Here is a 21,649-nt window from a genome sequence, read left to right as displayed (position 1 = left end):
CAAACAGGTATTTGTGAGCCCAGGTCCCTGCAGAGTTAGTCTAACCTGCTTCATTCAGCTGTCAACACAGTCGTCTCTGGTTTGCCTTGCAATTATTTCTTTGCCATCTGATGCAGAGGTCAGGTGCTCTTTGATACTGTTCCTTCAGCTTTCCCGTCCTCCATGCACTGCACTGCCCAAAAGGGGTATGTGGATCCCTTACTCAGACAGATACCCTACTGATGTTAGCTGTTGCTATGCACAACACCTTCAATCTCACACGCATCTGTAAGTGCTCCCTTGGGGATAGCCACTGGGTAGTTACAGTGCCTGGAGGATGCTTGAAGGAAGACTGCTACAATAAGGAACAGAGATTAAAAACAGTTTTTATCTGTGTGCACTGATGGTCCCAGCATGAACAAACAGGCATTCGCTTAGTGTGGGAGGGATCTCCCTCAGCCAAGTGAGATAGAGTTAGAAATCATCTGACAGAGAGGTGAGGGAGGTCACACATTACCCTCTGCCTGGGGACCCTCCCATGTTCAATGTTGGCTGTGCTGCTACATCAGATTATCCCAGGAAAAGCAGTTTTCAATATGCTTTTCTTCCCTGGACAATGTATCAGCCTTTCACATCTTGCTCCCAAGGATTTGTGTGGTTGTACTGTGTTTGGGGTTTTCACTGCCAACAGCAGAATGTTAAAGTCCAAACTGAAGGTAAAAACAAACTCTCAGCAAAAGAAACAGTGCAGAGAGGCTCTGGACAGAAGGTCTGTCCTGATTTGGGGCTCTTTCTAGGCGCTGTCTTTAGCCTAGTGATGCTCTTAATTCTTGCTGTAGTCAACTTGTGTTGGCAAGAAGTGAGGGCAGGAACCTCACATCAGGTGCTCCATGTCGCTTCCCAGAGAAGCCCGGCTTTCTCCCTTGGTTTACAGAGGGGATGCTGTGTTAAGAGCTATTTGAAGCTCTGCAGGAGGCAACTTAGCTTGAACCATTACAGAAGTTGCCCAGAGAAGCTGTGGCTGCCCCATTCCCGGCAGTGTTCAAGGCCAGGTTGGACGGGGCTTGGAGCAACCTGCTCTAGTGGAGGGTGTCCCTGCCCGTGGCAGGGGGTTGGAACCAGATAGCTTTAAGGTCCCTCCAACACAAACCAGTTGGTGATCTAAGGAAAGATTCTGGTTCCTCACCCCAACCAGGCAGCAGTGTTAGCTTCACAGAAAAATGGCAGGGACAGCCATGGGACCAGAGCTGTTTCCTGGGCCTTCACACATGGAAGCTGTCTGTTCCCCCTGTAGGGCTTTGCTATGGTAATGACAAGGCTGGCACGAGTATTTGGTTTTAATTTTATGACCCCTGTAGCTGTAAAGCAGGCCCAGAATTATTTAGCAGAGAAAAGGAGAATGTTAGTTTAGGCCTGGACATTGTAATTGGAGATGTGCAACCAAAGCACGTTAGCTACAGCAAGGGTGTGCACCACCAGGCATGGTACAGCATGCCTGCCCTCCCTGCAGGAAGCTGTGTGCAGCATCCTAATGCCTTCCAAAAGCCATGAGCTCCTTAAATATATAAACCAAATATGAAAGTGGAGTAGATCCATTTCCTCACATCCAACATGCCCCAGGGCAAAGATGTCCTGTGCTTTGCCCCCCCAAAATGAAGTCTAGCTCTAAAGGGACCAGGGAAGGTCAAAAACATGAGGCATCATCCTGCCAGTCCTGGCACTGAGGTGTCCTGATGCAGCCCAGCCCAACCTTTTCCCTCACTGCTCTCCCAGTTTTGCCCTCAAACCTGATTTTTCCAGCCCTGCTACTCCAGAAGGGGCACAGGCTGTGTTTATATAAACCCTCTGTCACCTGGCAGCAGCCACCAAACGTGTGTGTGGCAGAGGCATTTCTCCTCCTGTCCTCCATGGGCTAGGAAAGCACTGAAATTACACTTTGCTTATTCTTTTCTTCAGCTCCCAAAGCCAAAATAAACTTTGGGAAAGAAGCAGCTCAGAAGGATAAACAGAATAATTGAAAAATACCTTTCCTTTCAGCAAAAACAGTCTCAAATATTACAAACCCCAAGGACTGCATTTGCTTTCTGGTTCCAACAGCAGCTCAGGTCTGGTGCCAGCTCCCTAACCCTGCACTCCAGACCCCACCAACAGCACCACACTTGCACAGGAGAGGTGACATTGAGGCCTGTGCAAAGGCCAGCTCGAGACACCAACTAAGCCCGCCCTGAGCCCTAAGAACAACTGCAGGCACAAGAGGAAAGAAAGAAAGGATTATTTCAAACCCCAGGATTTTCTAAGTCGAAGAGGTACCTGGCTGAAGCTACAGCGTGACCATCCCAGAGCAGAGCATGGTGGTGGCTATGTCCTGGGAGAGCCACCCAGGACCCAAACATGCCTCAGCCAGCAAATGGCACTCGGCAAACACAGACAAAGCCAGGTTTTGGATAGTCCTTGCAAAGCACATGAGCTTAACAGACTGAAATCCCTCAGCACCATGAAATGACAAGAGCCAGAGCTCAGCCTATGCGCAGTGAGAATGGTTGTTTCTAGAAACAGGAGGGGACCCGGAGTACCTGCCTTATAGTGTCTCCTCCTGTGGAATCTGGGGCTTTTCCTATTGATTCTTTGCTATATGTGGTGCTGCAGCCTGCATGTCACCCTGAACGTGTTTAGGAGTAATGGTACATCTTAGAAGAGAGGGGGACTGCAGGGCTGGAACCCACTGGCTGTTTTGCTTCCACAGCACTACATGTAATAACAGTTCTAGATAGGGCCATGCTAAATAATGTCACACACATCCCCTGGAGGGGTTTATGTTGTCCAGAGTCCAACTTCTTACTCTGCGAGGGACTTTGGAGTTACAGCCATGCAAAACTGGAGGGGGTGTCTCTGGTGCTGGGGCAATGGCCAGGACTAGGTTAAAGTCTCAGCTAGAGGTCTACAGGAAGGGTCAGGATGCCTTCCAGGGGAGCCCATCACCGTGCTGTCTGGGCAGGAGCCCCTGAGGGAAGGATTCTGTGGTGCTGTGAGATTAGCTGGCCTCCGCTGAGTTACTGATGGGAATCTGAATGGCACATGGGAGAAGCCAGGCTCTCCAAGTGGGAGTGATTCACTCTCCACGCTGAGGGAATATGCCAGGCTAAGAGCATTTTACTTGAATTCAGCAAAAAAGAGATGAGAGCTGGGAGGTGGGAGGCAAGAAAATCACTGTTTCATCCAGTTGAAAAGTTAAACCCTAATGTTTCTCTTTTTTGGTAGATATGTTACCTTCACTTTTCTGCTGATAATAATGCCTCTGTTGTTATAAGCCCAGCTAAAGATTTCTGGCTTATCAAGCTCAAGGCAAAGGAGAAGATAGAGATTTGAAAAGCAGGAAGGGAAAGAAAACACACAGCTTTAATGCCAGAGCTTTGGAAATTGAGATACTTATCTAAGTCTGTTTTCTCCTTCCCTTGATTATGTTACTTTGAATTTGGACAAGGAATCAAGTCTGGCCAACTTCATTTCTGTTTCTTCTCAGTTTCACTTTCTGACAATTCTATCATCGTGATGTACACTCAGATATGTGTGAGGACAGCTTCACATTCAGAAGACATTTCTTGGGCCGGGAGATAATGATGAGAGAGACCTTTATCACTACTGTCATTAAAGACTGCTGTCATCAGAGGCCTGACAAACCTTGTCACACCAGCAGTGATGATGTGGTCCCAGACCCAGATGTGCAGATGTCCCTTGTACCCCCATGTTTGAGGGCCATGCTGCCCTCAAAGCCAGCAGCTCCCTGTTTAGTTCACATGCAGTGCTTGTGGATGGTGCTTTGGAAAAGAGCAGGAGTTTGATTCACTTTTCATACAGCAGATGCTGCACAGTTGTGAGTCAGAGCTGCTCCCCAGAATTATTTTCTCTTCCCTACTCTTACTGATTAAAACATAACGTATGAGCTCTCCCATCAAATGATTTCCCAAAGACCTGGCTCCTTCCATCCTTCTATGGGGGTAAAATCCTTTTGAAAGCAATCTGTTCTCCTCTATCTGCAATAACTCAGTTATAACTGACAGTAATAACTCCTCTACCTGCAATAACTCAGAAAGCCGTCTAAATAAAGTGAGAGAAAGACTATTGGCAAAAATGCAGGTGCTCAGTGTTAGAAAACAGATAAATAAAGGAAACTACAAACAAGCCAAGGGGATCTCACACTAACTCCACACTCAACTGAATTGCATTAGTATAAACCAATCACTGCTTGGGTCCCTGAATTAGGAACTACTTCCAAAACAGAAAGCTGCCTGCGCTGTATTGTGCCTGTTCTATTGCTCTGTCTAATGATGGTTTCCTCTCCATTTGGGTCAGGTCTGGCTGAGGAAGAATCTTTTGAGAAACCAACGCTAAGCATTGCCAAAGACCACATTGTCATCCTACCGGGAGACACCCTAAAGATAAAATGCAGGTAAGGATTGCGCCAGTGATGCTGGACTTCCTTTGTTGCACTGATTACCTCAGCACAGGACAGCTTTTGGGTAGGATGGATGCTGCATAGCCAGCTGGGGACCAGTGCTGTTCATGCATTTCTCCATAAGGAATATTTGATGGGCTGTAATAGAGCAGGGAGGAAAGTCCCAGGTCAGCATCTGGCTTGGCCTAATTCTTCATGTTGTAAAAGGGGCCCAAGCAACATCCTCAATCAGCACATGGGAAAGCTTATGGAAGGGGGATGTACCATGGTTAAGGACATGGCTGGGAAATCCTCATCTGAAAATAGGTTCAGATTCAGCCACTCTGCAGCTCAAATCTCTCCTTCACTCCCTGTCCATAAGTAAACGACAAACAAGGTCACCAGGGCATGTCACTACCTCTTTACATGTATAAATGAGCTTAAACTTCCTAACCTCAAATACCATCTAGCTTATGACAGTTAAATAAACAGCAGTTAGTATGGGTACATTCAAAAGCCCTGACCTGTTTAAACAGATCATGTTCCTTAAATCAAAGATAACGAAGACTAGTAAAAACCAGACTGCTGATATTGTAAATGATGGCAACTCCTCAGTTCTTGGCACCATGTGTAAAAACAACAAAGAAACAAGTAAAACTGTGGTAATGACGTGCATTTACAGGGAGATGATCCTCTGGAAATGGGGGATATGGGTTTGGACACAGCTAACTGGCAAATACAGAGTCAGAGCACTTTCTGCTGTGTCAGAACATACATTAACTTGCTTGGTCACAGAGAGGTCTCTGACTGGGGTGTGTGTAGGTGTCACTTGGTTTAAGTGTGACCGATCTGCTAAACCACTGTGAGAGCTGGGGCTTTAATTCCTTCCAAGCATGCTGTAGGAGGGAAGGCTTAAGGTAATACAAACTACCACAGCTTCTGTCACGCATGCACATTATTTTACACCTTCTTGCAAAGTCCCCTTGACCGTAGCCACTACATGGATGGTTTCTTGCAATAGGAGTTACTGAAAACAGTATGAAAAAGCAGCAGGAAGGTAAATCCTTACACTAACACATACGTCCCTTCTGATTTTTGTCCTGTCTATTTAATTCATTGTTATGATGCAAAGTAAATCGACTCACTCTGTATAAATCTGTGATGTCTTCTGGAACACAAGGCAGGTTTCCCCCAGTACCTCCAGCTAGCCGCGTGGCTTCTGAGGTCAGAACAACCTGACAGTGGTAATTTTAGCTTGGCAAGCAGCAAGCGTGATGGCAATAAAGTTTAAACAGTCCTTTAAAATCTAGATGCAGCACTTCATAAAACACGTTACGTGGGCACGAGCTCGGTGTAGTGCTCCAGGCCAATTCCATCAATACTTTTCAGCAGTTCTCCATCAGAGAACTGAACTCCATTCAGCCTTTTTAATCTCTAGGAACATCCTGTTTTTCTCATACCACCAGATGAATAAATAGGTGAAGACATTATTAGCATTCAGTCCCAAACTGCTTTATGGATGCAAAGCCATAAATCCACATGATGGGTCTGAGAAGCAGAAAAGCAGACTGGCAGAGGCCTGGAGCACCTCACTTCCTTGACACAGGTCATGCAAGAGCTGGGAATAGAAGAGAGAAGTGTGATTTCTGCACTTGGGGTGCAAGATTCCCTGTTCCAGGTCTTCTGTGGGTGTCTGTCATCCTGCCTCCTCTGGCATACTCACAGATGGACTCTGGACTGGCCTGAAGGTTGCTCTGGAGCCCTTCATACTTCAGGGAGCATTAGGGCTGTGTGGAGGACAGCAGGAGACAGGAGGCCAAGCAGGTGACACTATGGTTACTCTGTGTGAACATCCCTTCTCCCTTAAACTCCATTCATTCGAGGTTCTTGGCCTGGATTTCCTGATTTTTGTCAGCCTGGCCAAAGCTACTGCTGCAACTTCCTTTTGCCAGCCTTGTGAAAATCCCAAAGCAAGAGCCAAAGCCTTCATCTTCCACCAGGATAAAATAGGGGAGGAAAAAGTAGGCACATGTAAGGAAGCGCAAGTGTGTGAAATCCCTGCCCTGCTCCTCCGAGCCACTGGTGCAGGTTTCCAGCCCTGATGGACACCAGACTGGATGACGGCAAAGGGGCAGGGACACGATGACACGCTGGGAGTTGACTGCCTGAATTGTTCCATATTCTGGGCCTGAAGTCCCATTTCTTGACCGAGCTGGCCACTACATCACTAATGACGTCAGTAAGGTAAGGAAAGAACAGCGGGGAGGAACCTCTGCATCTAGGAATCATTCAGTGCTCTGAAGGACAGGAAGCTGCTGTGACGGATGAGGTGGGGTTGTCCAAGTCAACAGTGCATCCAAAAAGGAGGGTGAGGCTCTTCACCACAGAGGATATTCACACTTTTCCCAGTGCTCTTGTTCAGCTCTGTGCTGGGAACAGCCTCAAGAGTTCAGGCCTGTGTCCACATCATCTTCAGGAAGGCGACAAAAGGATGGGCAGAAACAGGAGCCAAGAGGATGTTTGTTTAAGTGTCACTGAATTTGCTGGCAAACACCCTCCCTTATTGCACCTACTGCACCACGACAAAGCCACTGGCACAGGAAGAGCAGTTAGTTCTCAGCTAACTGGAAACTTCACACAGTTTGCTTGTTAGATGTGTCTGGTCCGTGCATCTAGACCGGATCTCTCCCCGGCCACACTCAGCTGGAGAAATCCAGAGGTTCTTAGTCCTTCCTCAGCTCAGCAAACGCCATAGGGTCGAAGGGAATTCACTGAGTGAGAAGGGGTGAGTCAAGTCGCTGCCCACCTCTGCTATCACAGACACAACTGCCTCCTAATGCTAACTTCTTCCCCAGACAAATCCATGGACAATTACCCCCACACCACACCAGTTTCCACACTGACCACCATCACCCAGTCTGGCACCAAAAACCATCACCTTCACCTCCCACACACGTACCAGTACACCACCAGAGCCCTCAAGTGCAGCCCAAGCAGAAGAGAGCTCTGAGAGCTCCTACGGCCATGGTGTGTGTGACCTCATGTTTCTAGTGCAACCAGGGCCTGTTACCAAGCCAACTTTGACCAGTTGAAAGCTCTCTCAAAGTCCTGCAATGGGTTATAAAAAGACCTTGCTTTTTGTTGGTGAACTACGCACAACTGCATTTGACATTCACTGCGGTCACAGATAAGACAAGGGGGGCCCGGGTAGGTGAGGTGATGCCTCAGCTGCCCTGCTTGATGTTCTGACTGCTGTGACAAGGTAAATTGGGGAAAAAAATGTGTCTCGAGCAGATATTCCAAGATCTGTAACGTGATTAGTTCCAGCTCCTTCACAGAAATCGACACTGAGACACTGCTGATTAAGCAGGAAAGGTGATGGGAAGTTACATAAATGTCCTCCTCTCCCCAGGCAGCCTCAGAATAAGAAAATATAAGTTAATTTAGCTCTTAAAATATGCAAAGTCCTCAGCTTGGAAGAAACATATAATTTCATCTGGAGCTTTCTAATGTTTGAAGTGGCTAAAATACAGTGCTGTAAAAACAAACTCATGCTCAGGAAGCCTGAAAATGAAGTTTTCCTCCAGAACCGAGCTTGCTGCGGTTCCCACAGACTACTTCAGGAATCTCCCTTGCTCTGGGGAAGAAGGAGGGGTGATCCACCTTCATTTCTGATGGGCAGAAATGCAAACACCCAGCAACCTCCATCATTCATCAGCAAATGGCGAGAGTAGGAACAATGGGAACCCCGATAAGGGCCAGAAGGATGCCTAAGTTCTATCTGAAGTCATGACTCCACCTTTAATCCTGGTGTGTTGTGTTACAGGGGAGCACCTTCCGTAAGCTGGCTGTTGAGGGGGGACCAGAAGGAAGACCCTCGGGTGCACATAAGCAGTTGCCGCAACAGCACGAGGCAAAGCTGCAGCATGCTTGTGATGAGGAGAGTCACAGCCAACGACACCGGGTACTTCACCTGCATCCACGATGACTCCCCCACGGATGAGGATCTCATGGCCAGGATTTATGTGTTTGTGAAAGGTAAGAACTTCACTCTGGGTTTTGCTACAGCTCTTTGCCTATACAAGCTGTGCTCAGGGTGGGAGCTGTGCTAGGCAGAACAACAACCCAGTCCAGGTGCTTCCACAAATCCCACCTCCCACTGGCCCAGCACTGGCTTTGACATGCTGAAGAGGCTGCATATATTTGGATTTTCATGCCAGCTGGATTCACAGGGACACAGATGTGAGAAGCAGAAATTACCTATCTCATTCAATTCCAGGATTTCAAAACTAGATTGTCCCATCTCATTTTGTGTTCCAGATAACGGATACACTGATTTCTTTAAACCTCTTGTCCTTTTCTTTTCCTTTTATGACTAAATTCTTTTATCCTAAAGGGTTTTGTTATCTCAGTGCTTTTCCTAAGATTCATCCGGAATACCCAAGTCCTCTCTCTTTCCATTCCTCTCCAGGCATGAAACTCCCCAACAACATTCTTTGTAATTCCTCTCTCCTATACATTTGTATGCAGCTTTGTCCCTCTGTGAGACACACTTACCAAGGCTGGATGACTGCATTAGACATATTTTATTGTACAAAATGGCCCATTGCTCATTTTTGTTCTCTTTGAGCTACCTCTGCCCCATGTGTCAGAATCACTGAGTTCAGATCAAATACCAAATGGAAGCAGAAGCATCAGAGGAGGGTGGTCCTCTGTGGTTAGGTGACTGTATCATATTGAACAGCCATTTCAGTAATACAGATTCTTGTTAGAAGAATATTGCCCCAAAATGCTGGTATTTTTTTTCAGTTCCACTTGACAAACGCATTACTAAGCCACTGAATCATCTTGGATCTTCCAAGCTGAAATTGTTGAGTAGTCAGATAAAGGAGCTGACTCCTAGTGTCGTGAATAGGGGATGACATTGGTGCTGAGCAGGCTCAGTAGTCAGTTGCCCACAGATACTCATGAAACAGAATGACTTCATTTTTCTAGTAAATGTGATTCTTTGATTCCTCTTCCTAAAACAAATGCTAGAGAGGCAGAGCTTGATATGATTTCAATAGCTCAGCAAACTTACACTTACAGAAAACACGTACCTGCTGGGCAGCTCTGATAGCGCCATGATACTGGTAATGATGGTGACACCCTCTCAAGGTGTGACTTCTATCCCCAGGGGCCTGTGACCGGCCCACACAGTTAAACTGGGTGAGCACCCCTGTTTCATGGGGGTGATATTTTCCTGTCTCTTTTTGTCTGCTGAAAACCACCCCTTTCCACCCTCATCCTGCTTTCCCAGCGAGTCTTCCTCTTATCGGAAAGTACCTTTCTGGTGCTACTTGGTAGTTCCTGCAGTCATTTCTTCCTTAAATCCCTTTTTATTTCCTTTTCCTGATTTTCTCTTGTTACTCTAAGCCCTGGTTGCTTCATCCACTCCAGTTCTTGTGCTGAGCTGTTTCCTTTTCTCATTACACACTGCTCAGATGCCCTACATCTCATATTGTTAACACAGCCCAGTGCCTATGCTGCAGGAAACAGTGCATTGAAAACTCCGTTCTCTCTCCTGATTCATGCCCTGGCTGCCTACCCAGGCCTTCATCACTCTAAGGCAGGAGCACGTGCAGGAACTGTTATGGATCTTTTGGGACTGCCTGAGGATTTTGTCTAAGAAAACATCTCACGTTATGAAACACTTGTCAGGGATGCATTTGGAACAGGGCTAAGCTGAAAGAAATGGCAGGATGTCCTCTGGCTTGAGTCTGCAGTGCCAAGGTGCCCCTGGAAAACAGCACTGCATGGCTCTTGTCTCTCAATCACCCTTCAAGACTGGCCTTACTCAGATGCAAGTTCATTGTGTCATATGCCCTCCCTGCTCCAAAAGCTCTTACTCACAGATTCATAGAATCAATCATAGAATCATAGAACAGTTTGGGTTGGAAGAGACCTTAAAGCTCACCCAGTTCCAACCCCCTGCAATGAGCAGAGACATCGTCAACTAGATCAGCTTGCTCAGAACCACATCCAGCCTGGCCTCCAGGGATGGTGCATCCATCACCTCTCTGGGCAACCTGTGCCAGGATTTCACCACCCTCACTGTAAAACATTTCTCGCTCACATTTAGTCTGAATCTCCCTCCACTTAGTTTAAAGCCATCACCCCTCATCCTATCGCAACAGGCCCTGATTAAAAGTCTCTTCCCATCTTTCTTACAGGCCCGTTCTAAGTACTGAAAGGCCACAGTACAGCTTTCCTGGTCTTCTCCAGGCTAAACAACCCCAGCTCTCTCAGTCTTTCCTCACAGGAGAGGTGCTCCATCCCTCTGATCATTTCTGTGGCCCTGCTGTCCTTTAAAAGTTACTGAAGGAGAAGTAGGTAGAAAACAAACCAGCTTGTACTACACATTCCATGGGTGAAGCAGAGCGAGCAGCAAGTCAGCAGGGATCCCTTGCATCCAGGTCCTAGCTGTTCCAAAAGTGGATGCAAGTGCCTGCTGGGATCTGGCTGCCAGGCTAAGGAAGCTGTCTGGTCCCTGTGAAATGAAGCTATTTATACCTTGGCATGGATGCTGCACTCAAGGCATGCTCTTCCATTCAACTCCTGTGTATGTTTGTTGAAAGCCAGTGGGCTCTTTCAGGGACAAGAAAGCTGCTCTTCACTCCACTTGACAATGTAGAGTTAAGCAAGGCATTCAGAACCTACCTATGATTTTCTTCCCTATTTAAACATGCCTGCTTAAGGAAACCGCTCTGATGCCTGGACATCACTGAGAAACCCATCAGTTGTACCCAAACAAAGAAACTCTCAGTTCCCAGAGTGCCAGACCAGGGTGAGGTCCAAAAGCCACCTCACCAGACGTCTTGTGAGAGCAAGTGCTCAGCAGTGTGTTTATGAGCCTGAGCCAGATGGAGTGAGAAAATGTAGAGCCAGACCCTGGAGGCTGGAGATTCCTCTGAGGTTACGAGCCATTATTGCCAAAAAAGGAAGGGGAATGGTATTTTTTCCCTTCATTCCTGTCCTGCTGCTTGACACCGAAATGAGAACATGATTGTATCGGAAGCACTGCTTATGGGCTATTATTTCCTGTGCTCGCTTCTGTTTTTACAGCCTCCCTGGTGGAGCTTCTAAGCTCTGTCAGGACCTGGCATTCAGCAGCTCTCCCGCAATTGAGCTGTGACCCTGCACATCAGCCCCATCATGAGGGACCCGAAGGTGGCAGGGTCAGCCTCCATGCACCAGCCGTCTGGGGGGAGAGCTCAGGATCCTAATCCTGAATAATCGTTCCCGGGGCTTTTTCTGCTTCCCACTGCAGCTGCAAGTCCCAAGGATCATAATTAAAGAGCAAGACAACCCCCTTCTTCCATTGCCCATCTCCTTGCTGGAAATACAAAGCAGCTTTGGGCTGAACAGAACTAGCTGGGTGGTTTTTAACTGCCTGGTTTAGCTTCATTGCAACTTGATGGGATAATCTCTGCAGGGAAAGGCTAAATGGGAAGAGCAGCCAAGGAACTCTCTGGTGGCTGCTGTCAGAGAACAGGGAGAATGGGGGAAGCCCACCCTCCATCCACAGAGTATCCTGTCTCTGCTGAGCCAGCTCTCCACCAGTAAAGTCAAGTCAGAAAGTCTCGTGTGGACGGCACTCCCACTGCAAACCTTCCCAAGCCAGCTCACCAGTGCCATTTGCTTCTGGCTCTTTTCTGCAATCACCCTTCCCTACCAAATGGATACGTCCCTGTGAGGAACATCTTCATCTACCTCAGCCTTTGGGATCTCTGTCCAAAGCAAAGGGCAGGCTGTCTGTTCTGTGTTAAAATACAGAAAGCCTCTGGAGTGTTTCTGAGGGCACACATAAGATCCAACGTGGCTTAGAGAAGGAGGCAAAAAAGACAAATCAGGGAAAGATTCACTCCACCTTCCCAAAGGGCTCTCCCGGCCCCCAGCCTAGAGAGAAGTCAGGACTTGCAGCTCTCAGCTATTTGAAATACTGCTATATCAGCCAAGCAACTGTCTTAAAGTGTGATAGTCCTCAGGGTGTCTGCAGGAAGAGCTCTGCACCAGCTGAAAGGCGGCCTCAGCTTTTGCAGTGGTTTCCCCTTGCAGCCCTCAGCTCTATGCAGCAGTGAGGAATTTGCTATCCCTCTTTGTACCACTCAGTCAATGCACCAGGAGGAAGGAACATGAGCTCAATTCTATTTTGCTTCCCTCCATCAGCACAAGTCCTGTTAAGGCCATGCTGAAGGAAAAGGGGGATGCATCCAAGCAGCTTGTTCTGTTGGAGCATGCATCTCTTCCATGCTCCCAGGGAAGGCTATGAGCTCTCCCTGCCATCCCCAGTGAAGGGTATGAGCTCCCCCTTGCTATTGCAAAGAACGAGGAGGAGAGGTGGTACAAGTGCTGCAGCAGGACAAAGCGTCACATCAACCACAGTCTCTTCTTTATCAAACTACAGCCCAGAGATGTGAAGCCCCATCTTCTTCATCCCTTCCCCACCAAGAGCAATCTAAAGAGGATGGAAGTACATGAAAGCACTCCTCATATGAGATCATGTTTTGGTTGTGATGTTCTTTGAAGCTGATTTCTCCCTCCTTAATTCTCTTGACAGTTCACAGAGATAACGTGAATGTGAGAAGCAGAATTGCAGGGCCAGGGTGACAGCCCTGTCTTGGCTTTGGCTTGCCTTCCAGAAGATATTACCAGTGAGGACAGGGCTGGAGCTGCATTCCTTCTTTCTTTCACACTGGAGACACTGAGACAGCTACACTTGCTGCCAGACACTCAGCAAGCTGAGACAGGCAAAGGCTGTGCTGTCTGCTGGGTGGGGAGCCCACCAGATAAGCCCCCCTGTCTCACAGACTGGTGGAAGCCTTTGGCACCATAACCTAGTTAACGGTGTTTAGGGACACAGGAGATGGAAACACAGGCTATGTCACTGTGCAGAACCCTCTCTGTTGCTCCACAAGTATTAGGGCTGGATCCAAGGGAAAAGAAAGCTGTCAGTTTTCAGTACTGAAACAAGACATTCAGTATCTTCAAATCATATCCTAGAGGGTCACTTGTAAGTGGAGGAGCCTTGTAAGATACTATGCTGAGCGAGCAGCGTTAAGTTCCTGGCACTAAGTCAGTGACAGCACTTGACAGCCCAGCAGGAAGAGGTAACAATCCCCTTGCTCATTGATAAAGAATTTCTACATAAAAGCCTGACAGCCAAAATCTCACACAGTTTCTCCCACTTCTTCCTTCCCATTTCATATCCACTCAGTAAGTGCTAATGGCTGAGCCATACCCCAGCTCTGCAGCTGGGAGCAGCTAATGCAGGAGAGCTGCTCTCAACGACAGGGCTGGAGGACTGTGTCTGCCTGAAATCTGGTGGTGTGGGGAGTCAGAACTTGCAAATTCTTCTGGTTCTGGAACCATAATTCCAGCCACAGGATGGAGATTTTCTTGTTTTCAATGACCCTTTCCGTGTTGGCTCTTATTTGTTTGGCAGTTAGTTACTTTTTGCTTCCACACTTTCTGAAGTACCACTTTTGAAAGTACTGTTTTTCTCTGCAAGTATTCCTGTGTTTCTAACAGGAATCTCCAGGGGAAGAATTTGACCAAACCGGAATGTTTCATGTTGACTCAGGATGGCTTCTGGGGGGTTTGCAGTCACTTTTGTTTTGCCTGAAGAGAAAATACTCTGCTTTCTGTTCAACCTGAACATTCCAGCACCAAGCCTTTTCCCTGACCTGCCAAACTGAAAAGTCCTTTCTTTGCAAAGACGCAGTTTCAAACCAAGTGACTTTAGAGGAGTTACTCCTGTGCCTAGAAGCAGCTTTGGTCCATTGAGCAGACCAGGCAACTTCCTTGTAAAGCTTTCCAAAGCGTATCTTAGTTGCTAATGCTCCTGTTAGCCTAAAGAACAGATTATAAACCTCCTCTCAGTGCTTTTGACCTTAACGAAGGCAAACTTCATGGGGATTATGTCAAAACATGAACTTAAAGAACCTGTGAAACTCTGCTCAGGCCTCCCAGCTAAGGTAGGACTGAATGAAGAAAATAAATAGCAAGGGGGAGAGAATTATCTTTAGCAGGAACAAAATAGGAATTTCACAGACATGAACAGCCCTGGATGGCTGTCCTCAAAGGCCACTTCGTGCTTATCAGCTCTGTGGGCTGATGGAATAATATCTGAAGGGAGAGGTGATGGTATCTCCACAGCTTTAGATATGATACAAATATCAAGAGACAAATTGCTGTCACGGTGTATGAAACGGGAGCAGAAATGAGAAGCACCCAAAATCTTGTACAGAATCCTGTGTGTGCCTCAGGAGGATGTCTCCAACACACAGGCAGGTGACAGGATGCTCGAAGGTAAAGAGCTACAGGAGTATACGACATGCTGAGCTCCTGGGGTGCAGTGCTGAGGGCATTTAAGTCCCCCAGCATCCTCAGCTGGCAGGACAGGGCCGTGAGCTCTCTGGAGAGTGGGATTCAAATGCCAAGTGAGCATGACATAATTCCACCCCCCCACCACTTCCTGTAGATAGTCACCTCTGCTCCAGAGAGCACTGAACAGAAGGACCGATGTCACTGCCAGGGAAAGGGGTCCTGGATCAGTGTTCACACACTGTCACTGCAGGGTCTGGGGAGGGAACTACACGTTCCCCAGGCAGCTGCTATTACACCCTTGAGCTCACAGGAACCATCCCCAAGCACATCTCAAGCAGTAATTTATCTCTTTTCCTAAACAGAAAGAGAATTTAAACACTGCTGTGGGTTGAAGGGCTTCACTGCCTGGAAGTGAACAACGTTCCTGTAGGCACTTGACCTCTGAGTTGCTTTGTGCTTGATACTGCTGCCTGGCTGTTCCCCATGGCTGGACCGCAGGTCTCTTCCCCTCCACCATCCCGCTGCCTTTGCTTCCTTCACTTCGTGTTTGTGTTCCCTCTTGAGCCCTTCTGGGTAAACAGTAACACCCTGACAAGGCTGCAGCTTCCTGCAAACTTCCACTGACCTGGAGAGCCAGCCAGCCAGTCTGAGACCGAAGGGAAGGGGCCTTTCCCTTGCCTTGGACCTGGTGCTGCAGCTGATAAACCCCCAGCGTGCTGCAGCTCTTGTCTTTCTTCACATGCAATGAGCTTTGCAGCCCACGGTAAATTATTCTCTTTATTTATCCTATGGGAACTGATGGGTGTTTCTTTATGGGTGAGATTCATAGGGCACGTTATTCCTCAGCTCAGGAGGAACAGATGTGCCAAGCTACAGGGAAAGACTCTATTTTCATCAAGTGTTTCTTTGCTGACAATCTCCCCCTTCAGAGTTCAGTGCTGGGAACTGAGAGAGGATGACACCTGCATTTCCCATGCCACAGCTCTCCGCATTGCAGCACTTGAGTGCAATTGATTTCTGCCATCTGGAACTGGAGATCTTCCTTGAGGCTCAGGTTATCATTTGTAAGGAAAAGTAAGGCTGTCCCTTTTGTTCCAAGAAGTTCTGTCTCTGAGAGACTTTGCTACAAGCAGTTAACTGGTTGCTGATGAACCTGGGGTGGTGGATGCATTTGGGAAGCTGACAGTGACACTCCTGATGTTCCAGCAGATCATTTTTCCATGCCACAGCCTGAACTACTTGGGAGTTTCATGATGGACTCAGTTTTTTGTCTGCACAAACCATAGCAAAGGTATCAGCTGGCAGTTGATTAGTTCCCTATTCGGTATTTATTCGTTGTCATTTTGTTAAGATCCAAAGCTGAGCCACTTTCTATTTGCTTATCTCTTCAGGGAACAGCCTGGGAAGTGCTCAGTGTCTCCTTCCCAACCCCAGTGGGGTCAGTCGCTTGCTCCTGTTTACATGGGACTTAGAGCTGCTGGAGCAAAGCACACACAGGCTGCAGGGCCCACAGAGGCTGGCTCTGGGGCTTGTGTCCTGGTACTCTTTAGTGCTTGATGATATAAGGTTTTCTTTTGCGCAGAGGATTCCAGTTAGGGAGGAAAAAAAGCTTCCCTGACATACCCAGGGTAATACAGTGAGTGCCTGACCTCCACCTGCAGCTGCCTTTTCCTCTCGTTCCAGGATCCCATTCCCCAATGTCCAAGATGGTTAAGCTCTCATGTCAAAACTGTAGCAGTTTAGCACTGCAAGTAGGTGCCATATTAGCATCTTTGCACTGGGAGCTGCTCCACTTACTCACACAAGTATCCCACCCTGTTTAGGAGCTCCAGTACTGACACTGAAATAGGGAGAAAAGGAGGCTCTTGGTAGACAGAGAACTCTTCAGGCTAAAGCTATACACTGGATAAAGCATTGAGATAACACAAATGACAGCCATCTGCTCACTGCACAGGGCTCTAGGAGACCTCACTGTAGGAAAGGGAGGGACCCATAAAACACAGAACCTTTTCCTCCCTTTCAAAACAGCGAGAATAATGCCCTTGAGACCTGACATCCACTAGTGATCAACAATCAATAACAGCTCAAGCCAGCCTTTCCTTTCCCAACTCCATCTTTATAACCCCAGCCTGCCTTTTGCTGTTGTTAATTGCACAGGGATATATAAACACTGTCTAGATTCCACAGACTGATGCTAGAAGGCTAGATTTATATATTTTGGCTTCAGATTGTAGCTTATGATCTGGGACAGTGTAATTCTAGCTGCTGGCTACACATACAGCAATTCAGGTGCAGGCTGCTATTAAAATCAATTAGAAATGAAATACAGCTTCTGGAAATTCATGCTTCCCATTCTTCAGTCGTTTAATGGCACCATGATGAGTATCTGCCCTATTTACAGCTGGAAACAGATGATTTTTGGGTCTATGCTGAGTCTGCACCGTTGGTCGAGGTCAGTGCTGGAGGTAGGGAGAGGTGATGGAGGAGAACGGGGTTAAGTCATTATTTCCTTTCCCTGAACAGGAAATATGTTTGAGAAATTGTATTCCCTTTGACTAAGACATTTCAATCACTGCATAGTTCAATATTTTCTGACATTTTAGGACTGTTTAACATTTGCTTAGCTGCTGCCTTGTGATTTATGTTACTTTTTAAACAAACAGGGCTGCTCTGAAATTCCCTCTAAAAAAGTACTGGCAGGAATAGTTTCAAATTCAGAGTTCCATCTTTCCAGTCAAAGCAGTTAGTCAAAACCTGATCCAGATTTGTGAAGTCTGGTATCAAGAAGCTCCTTTCTTCACAGCACGTTTCCTCTGGCCCTTATTCTTGTCCTGACCCGTGTGACACAGCACATCAGTTGTCCTAGATAGTTTATTGCTATCTAGAAATAGATACGAATACCCTTCCCCACACTTATTTGCACTCTGCTTGTTGCAAATACACAAAAATCTTCTTTCTCTGCTTTTTCCTATAATGAATAATCCAAGGATCAACTTCTAATAATCCAGGATCTTACTGATCTGGATTGAGTATAAATATTTCCTATTAGTTTTAGGGATTGGAATCAGCTACAGAGTTGTGGTCTGGAGACGAGGTTCCTCAGCTTAAGGCTTGATTAGGGTTCAATCTCCTCATAGCACATCCTTTTTGAAAGTACTACCACAATACTTTAGAGCATATTTTTGCAACCCAGATTGTTCACAAACCTGAACATGTCAGCTATTTCCCGTGTTTTAGGTGAACCCACTTCCAAACTGTAATTAAGTGTGTGAAGGCAGGTCCCAAGCTAAGGATAAGCAGGTTGAGGTTATTGTCCAGCGAGCACATCCTTTCCTTGATAGGATAATCCAACCCAAAAGTGGCCGATCACCTATATCCTGTGGTGCTGTTGGTATAGAATCATCATAGAATCATAGAATAGTTAGGGTTGGAAAGGACCTTAAGATCATCCAGTTCCAACCCCCCTGCCATGGGCAGGGACACCTCACACTAAACCAAGGCACCCAAGGCTTCGTCCAACCTGGCCTTGAACACCGCCAGGGGTGGAGCATTCACAATTTCCTTGGGCAACCCATTCCAGTGCCTCACCACCCTTACAGGAAAGAATTTCTTCCTTATATCTAATCAATCTGTAGCATGGGCTGAAGGGTATTTGCCACTTTATACCATAAGAATATCAGAGAATGCTTTTTAGAAGAATCTTGAAGGGTTTAGGATTTCATAAACATGATTTTAATTTTCTAATGACCTTCACTTTATTCACACAATGAAAAATCAGTGAAGGACACTCAGGAGCTTTATCAACTTGTATTATTTTGGATTTTTATGTATTTCTATTGTGTATGTATGTACAGTCTGATTTATTGTGGCACAAATATGTGTCCACATATATACGGTCCCCAAGAGCATGACCAGGTCCCTTCACTGTTGGATTACACATATCAGCCTTGCCTGGCTTTGTCTATGCTGGGTCTACAGCCCCTTTTTGCATGTCTTCTGCAGTACTCTGGAGATCCTCACTTACAGAAAGCAGCTTTTCAGTTGCTTTACATTTACTGCTGTAAAGCCATTGTAACAATTACTGTGGAATTCAGGAGTGCTGCAGGGTGATACCACCTATGAAAGAAATTCAGAGCACTGGGGAAAGAACTAACTCCAGCGCCATGGAGACCTGTGGAGCTCATTTATGAACTTCATTTTTGCAGATGGAGAATAGATAAGAAAAGGAGATTTTATAAGATTACACTGGTAAAATAGGGTTAGAAATGGGGTATTCTCATTCTTGGCCATTGGCTATAATCCCTAGATGATACTGGCGTTTGCAAAGAACCAAGATGTGATCGAGTGTCCTGTCACATGCCACATGAGCCTTCTATGGGCAGTTTACCACTCCATTATTCTGCCCTTATGGCCACTGATCAGTAAAGGAGCAGTTTTGCAAATCAGTGTTCTTTTCCCTGCAGACTACAGAAATCCATTTGTGGAGATTCACCCGGAACATCCCGAAATAATCTACATTTTAGATGCTAAGAAAACGGTTGTTGTCCCTTGCCGAGTCACCTCACCAGATATCAAACCCAAGCTCACCCAGGTAAGTGAGTGTTGAAGAGAATCAGTTCAGAGGCTGGGCTGCCAGCACAGTGGGCAAAATACAAACTGGGTAGTGTATTGCTATTGAGCTGTGTATTGCTATTGAGCTGTGTATTGCTATTGAGCTGTGTTACTGCTATTGAGCTGTGTTACTGCTATTGAGCTGTGTATTGCTATTGAGCTGTGTATTGCTATTGAGCTGTGTATTGCTATTGAGCTGTGTTATTCCTATTGAGCTGTGTATTGCTATTGAGCTGTGTTATTGCTGTTGAGCTGTGTTACTGCTATTGAGCTGTGTATTGCTATTGAGCTGTGTTATTGCTACTGAGCTGTGTATTGCTATTGAGTTGTGTATTGCTATTGAGCTGTGTTATTGCTATTGAGCTGTGTATTGCTATTGAGCTGTGTTATTGCTATTGAGCTGTGTTATTGCTATTGAGCTGTGTACAAGGGTGCTCCAGGGGACAGGCTGAATTTATCACATATTTATCTCATCTTGTGGCTTGATGTTCCTCCATAAATTGGCAAAGATAGGAATGCTCAGTTCTTCAGAATTCTTAGTGTAGTACCTGGCTATTTGCTATCCTCCTGAAAACTTCTCTCTCTTATACCTTGAGCCTTCTCAGAGCTGTTTGCCCATTTTTAATCGATTTCATAGATTTAAAAAAGTTTCAGCCTTGGGAATAAATGGCTGCAGCATCCATCTCTTGGGCGGCAATTCCAGCTGAATGTTAAGGTTACAGAATGGTCTATGGAGGCCAAGGCCATTTTGTGTAATAAAAATGGAAATTGAAGGTCTGGGGCTTCCTCAGTTGATGGAGGTCTGGTCACTTTTTGAAGGGCTTTAGAACTGCTCTGTAGAGAAGCTTGCCACGGAGTGAGGAACAGAACATAGGTCTCCTGGCTCCCACCCTGGCTTTATCTGATAGATGTGCCTTCCTGTTCCCCTGCTTGAGCTGTGCCAATGGGAACAACAGCTCTGTCTCTGCCCCTTCTGCACAGGGTGTTCTGGAGGGGCTGGGAGATGAGGCTGTTCTGCTGGATGGAGAGTGCCAGTGGAGCACAGGCAGATAGGCTGATGCACCTCTGCTCCTCTTAGCAGTTGGATGTCTTAGTTGTTAGACGTCTCCTTCTCCTGGGAGACAGCACATGAGATCACAGAGGCTTGAGAGAATGCTCTGGCTCCTGCTGAGCCCAATGGCACATTTCCAGTAGACGTGCTGAGGGACAGCACTGGCCTTATGGCTTTAACAGAGCTCTGCTTGAAAGTTGTCAGTAGGGACTAAAAGGGGATGAATAAGGCTCCTCTCCAGCTATAGCTTAGCCCTTTAGCCTTGATAAGTGTTATCACCTTCTCCTCCTTGGCTATAAAAATGAAACATCCCCATCTTGTTTTAGCCTTCTTCAACCAAATTCATTGCAGGGGTTCTGCTGCCAGCACAGTCATGTGAGCCTAAATGTGCCCTTGGACCCTGGACCAAGCACACCTCCACATTTATGCCCTTATTTATAGGCAGCCCTGCTTGCCAGATAAGTTCTCTCCTTGTAACGAGTTCAAACCCAAACTTGAAGTCATAGAATCATATAGAATAGTTTGGGTTGGAAGGGACCTTCAAAGCTCATCTTGTCCACCCCCCTGCAATAAGTAGAGAGACCTTCAACTAAATCAGGTTGCCCAAAACCACATCCAGCCTGGCCCTGAATGTCTCCAGGGATGGTGCATCCCCTGCCTCTCTGAGCAACCTGTGCCAGTGTTTCACCACCCTTGTTGTAAAGAATTTCTTCCTCAAGTCCTTTACCTTGCTGAAGGTGCCGCCGGAATGAAATCTTTGGGAAGCAGCGCTGGCTTCAGGAGCCACCGGCCCCAGGTCCATCTATGGAAAGTCAGTGCTTGTTTCGCCCAGTCTGGGAATGTCGCAGCACTGTGTGGAGCCAAGGTGGCGGCTTCCCATGCGAAGAGGAAGCGGGGCGGGAGAGGGGTGGAGGTGAGGATGGGGGGGAACAGGGTGATCAGACAGATTTAGAACATCCTCTTCTTCCAAATTTAATCTGCAGCAGACAAGGCACTTCAAAGGGAGGAAGGCCACTGCGGTTTCCTTCGAGCACCATTGACGCTTATGGTTTGATTGTTTAAATATATATTTTTGCATATTTTATGAAGATGTTTCATGGTGGGTAGTGTTGAAAAGGGCCTCCTGAGCAGGGTTATTTTTGCCTTCCCCTTGCCATCAGGGAGCAGAGCTGCCAAACCATGAAGTTCAGCTTTATCACATTTTATTA

The 21,649-nt window shown here is 46.8% G+C and overlaps 1 protein-coding gene and 1 long non-coding RNA gene across 3 annotated transcripts in view; one reads left to right on the top strand and one right to left on the bottom strand.

Annotated features, from left to right (window-relative positions):
* Positions 1-21,649, top strand: part of LOC133265375 (vascular endothelial growth factor receptor kdr-like) — a 124,572-nt gene that overhangs the window by 29,613 nt on the left and 73,310 nt on the right. For both annotated transcript variants that reach the window (XM_061445834.1, XM_061445837.1), the window contains exons 2-4: positions 4,330-4,426; positions 8,238-8,449; positions 19,243-19,370. In XM_061445834.1, the coding sequence (XP_061301818.1) occupies positions 4,330-4,426; positions 8,238-8,449; positions 19,243-19,370 (437 nt within the window). The remainder of the gene's footprint in view (positions 1-4,329; positions 4,427-8,237; positions 8,450-19,242; positions 19,371-21,649) is intronic.
* Positions 9,041-21,649, bottom strand: part of LOC133265389 (uncharacterized) — a 130,721-nt gene continuing 118,112 nt past the window's right edge. Inside the window, exon 3 of the long non-coding RNA XR_009741946.1 lies at positions 9,041-9,444. This is a non-coding gene — a long non-coding RNA (uncharacterized LOC133265389). The remainder of the gene's footprint in view (positions 9,445-21,649) is intronic.

This window comes from Pezoporus flaviventris, unplaced genomic scaffold (assembly GCF_033815535.1).
Source record: "Pezoporus flaviventris isolate CSIRO_AGI_PZ_B2104156 unplaced genomic scaffold, CSIRO_AGI_Pfla_v1 ptg000005l, whole genome shotgun sequence".
NCBI lineage: Eukaryota > Metazoa > Chordata > Aves > Psittaciformes > Psittacidae > Pezoporus > Pezoporus flaviventris.
This window is presented reverse-complemented; position numbering and strand designations above follow the sequence as displayed.